The 3,431-nt window shown below is 40.9% G+C and overlaps 1 protein-coding gene across 1 annotated transcript; it reads right to left on the bottom strand.

The window, feature by feature from the left end:
• Nucleotides 1-852: 852 nt before the first annotated feature.
• On the bottom strand, nucleotides 853-3,001 carry LOC117819599. Its single transcript, XM_034693049.1, has 4 exons — nucleotides 2,803-3,001; nucleotides 2,585-2,697; nucleotides 2,406-2,460; nucleotides 853-2,300 (listed from the first exon to the last, which is right to left on the bottom strand). Exons 1-4 carry the CDS (start codon nucleotides 2,881-2,883, stop codon nucleotides 915-917), a joined length of 1,635 nt encoding a protein of 544 aa, XP_034548940.1. The 5' UTR covers nucleotides 2,884-3,001; the 3' UTR covers nucleotides 853-914.
• Nucleotides 3,002-3,431: the final 430 nt, after the last annotated feature.

Genomic DNA, 3,431 nt, shown 5'->3' with positions numbered 1-3,431 from the left:
GCTATATAAATAAAGGTTGATTGATTGATTGTTTGATTGATTGATTGATTGATTGATTGATTGATTGATTGATTGATTGATTGATTGATTGATTGATTGATTGATTGATTGATTGATTGATTGATTGATTGATTGATTGATTGATTGATTGATTGATTGATTGATTGATTGATTGACAATACATCAGCACACTCTACAGAGCAGGAACAGTTAGCTCATGTTTTAAACTAATTGATGAAATCCCCAAGTTGGTGTTGGTGCTTGAGGAAAGCTCCTCAGTCACTTGAAGCTGACTTTATTGACCCGCCATTCAATGTGAAGTCTTATCCTTATTTTCTCTTTGAAGTATTAAATTACCTGATATGACAAACACAAACATTGTAAGTCTCATGAAACCAAACCTTTTTTTGTTGATGTAGGCCGGAGAAGTGTTTACCTGACTGATATCCAACACCAAATGTAATAGAAATATGAAAATAAAAACCATGAATATGTCCTCAGTGCAGTTTTATCAGATCAGTTTTAAAACACATTTACACTTTGTTTGAAATGATATGCTCACTGAGTCACTCAGAATCAGTTTACAATGTATTTTCAGAGATGGCTGTATAGTGTTACTTGATTTAAAGTCTTTATTTCTGTGTTATTTTGTTTGATTAATGTGTGCAGACTGGAATATTTTGAGATGGCTTTCAATTTCTGAAAATAAATGATAAAAAGAGGACACTGAGGTCTCAATGAGTAACCTTTGACCTGTCTTCAGTATTTAAAATGCTTTCTTGAGGCATGTCCACTGAAATAGACTCATTGTAAAAACAGTATAAAAACATTTAAGACAACCAACATGATAAATATTTTTAGATGAGCTTTTTATTTTATTTTTAATGCATGAAACAGTTTTTATATGCTGTGTTTTATTCTTCAGTAGAAGAACGAAGACAGGACGTCACACTCTTCCAGGCACCTCGAAAGAAGGCTTTCACTCCCTTCTTCTTCTTCTTCTTCTTCTTCTTTTTCTTGCCGTTCACAGAGAGAGCATCCTGTATCTCAGATGACTCCACTATCCCCTCCTGGATTATTTCGATCTCAGTGTCGAGGAAGACGCTGACATTTGTCTCCACTCTGACCCAGACTGCTTTGTCCTCAGTCATATTTTCTGGGTTGGTGGCACTGACCTCTGAAGACATCTCTTTTTCCTCTACAGTCGTTTTTTCCAGCTCCTCAGTGGCAGTGACTTGTGGAGAAGGCCCCCTCTCCTCCACTGGTCGATTTTCTGCTGCCACTGTGCTGATCTGTTCAATAGGAACTTGTGATGTTGCAGGCTGCACTTTGTGATCTGTGTCTTCACCAGAAGAGGCCTGGACTTCTTCACCAGAGTCCTCTTGTATCTGTTCTTCACTCTGGTCATCACAAGACTGAGTCACATGTGTGTCTTGGCTGAGTAACGGTGTGTCCTCTGTCAGCTTCTTTGTCATGGTGGCCGTCTCTTCTGTCTTGGACACTGGTGGTAAAGCCTTGTTCTGATGTATGAGTCCCTCCTGCTTAGAACAAACATCTTCTGAAGAAGCCTCCCTCTTCTCCACGAGTCCCTCATCATTTTCCTCAGTGTGAACAGCCTCCAGAGAAGTCCCCCTCTTCTCTGAAGAACTGTCTTCAGCCTGATGGGAGTTGCTGATTTGGATGTGAGCCCGGCTGGATGTGTCAGTCTTTGCCTTCTCTGTCATGTCCCGGATAGCAGTGATGACCTTGTCTCTGGCAGAGGAGCAGCTCTCATTTTCATCCATCTGCTCAAAGAACTTGGAGTGCTCGTCAATGGTTTTTTTGATGGCTTTGACCATGAACTTGGCCATGATTTTGCAGAGCCCAAGCACAAGTGTGTCATTTACTGTCACATGGCAGGAAAGGTAGGGAACTACACACTGCATCAGCAGCTGGCTAATCTCAGCATTGGCTGCTTCTTCTCTGTTGACCTGCTCTGATTCCTCCAGGAGAAGCTTCAGAGCTGAGTCCACCACCTGTGGCACTACAGGAGCAGTGAACTGTTCCAGCTCCAGGAGATCCACTGGTATGGGGTCCCCTGCTGAGATCCCATCTCTGGGGATGTTGATGGAAAGGAACATCTGCAGCAGCTTTCTGTGTAGAGATGGGAGAAAGAACTGGACGACTTTCTCTGCTCCTGGGCGGATGGAGGTGATGAACTTCTGAAGGCCTTTCAGTGAGACCTTCCTGTTGAAAAGCAATGAGAGCTGCTTCTCTTTCTCCAGCTGCTCCAGGAGCTCCTCTTCCATTAGATTGTAGGCCTGTAAACACCACATTTAAGTTAGTCCACCAGTAGACAAGTTTTACATGAAACTTCAGAGTACAGTAGACATTTAACTGCAGGTTAGACTGCATATTTTACTTACCAATTCGGCCGCGGACAAATCGTCTGTCCCTGTCGTTTTAACACTTCCCTGAATCCTGTAAAAGTACAAAGTAAGAGTGTCATCCAACCTGTATGTCACTGCCACATTGAAATCATCTCCACTGTAACATGTTTGTTTTTATCTTTGTACATGAATATAAAAAGATAACTCTGACTCACTCGTTCAGGAAGCTTCTTTGTTTCAGCAGCCAGGACTTCATGTGTCCCACAGACACAGAGTCAGGGACTTCATCCTGTTGCTTCATGAGCATGAACTGCTTCAGCAGGATTTTCTGCAACACAGATTTAATTGAGTACAATGCACCAGCTCAGTCAAACACATTAATATACAATTACATTCATAAGAACAGTACACCTTGACATTTACAGTAACTTACCTCTGTGTGGAAGTGATGTTGCTCCTCCTCAGAGAAAGAGGACGGTCTCATATCCTGGGCGTGATCAAAGATGGCGTCCATTTTTAAGAGACAGATTTAGTTTGAATCCAAAGGATGTCAGTGAAAGGGTCGTTGACAAAAAAGTGAACGAGTGTCTGTTCGGTTTGTCTAGATAGCTCAGCAATCAGAGATCGAGTGATGAAGAATCTGAGATTCACCCAGGTTTATACTGTACAGAATTTACAATTGTGACACTCAACTGTGATGTCACAGCACTGACAACAGTACATGGAACTGATTCTAAAATCATGTGACCTGCATCCAAAATGGCCTTTAATGTTACTGAAAAAGACACAACAAAAGTCTACACAATTATTTTATTTTATTGTTTTATTAATCAATATGTCCACTGAGGAAGGGAACATGTATAGTGAGCAGGTGGTTAGGAAAGTAGAATCCTGATATGTTGAGACAAGACACAAAGTGAGGGGTCATGTGCACCTGAATGTTACTTCTCAGCTACAGATACAAACAAGTTAAAGCTAATAGGTGATTTAAAGATGATTTTATTCATCAAAAATTAAGTATTAATGCAGCTATAAAGAGTAGTCCATCAGATTAGACTGTTG

Source organism: Notolabrus celidotus, chromosome 9, assembly GCF_009762535.1.
Source record: "Notolabrus celidotus isolate fNotCel1 chromosome 9, fNotCel1.pri, whole genome shotgun sequence".
NCBI classification, from domain to species: domain Eukaryota; kingdom Metazoa; phylum Chordata; class Actinopteri; order Labriformes; family Labridae; genus Notolabrus; species Notolabrus celidotus.
Note: the sequence above shows the minus strand (reverse complement) of the source record. Positions and strands in the feature narration are given on the sequence as shown.

Bases quoted from the DNA above. Each gene is read 5' to 3' on its own strand.
- LOC117819599 (XM_034693049.1), bottom strand. From the start codon at position 2,883: ATGGACGCCATCTTTGATCACGCCCAGGATATGAGACCGTCCTCTTTC. The intron at 2,698-2,802 runs GTAAGTTACTGT...TCTGTGTTGCAG, and splicing joins AACATCACTTCCACACAGAG to AAAATCCTGCTGAAGCAGTT. The intron at 2,301-2,405 runs GTAAGTAAAATA...TGGTGTTTACAG, and splicing joins ATTTGTCCGCGGCCGAATTG to GCCTACAATCTAATGGAAGA.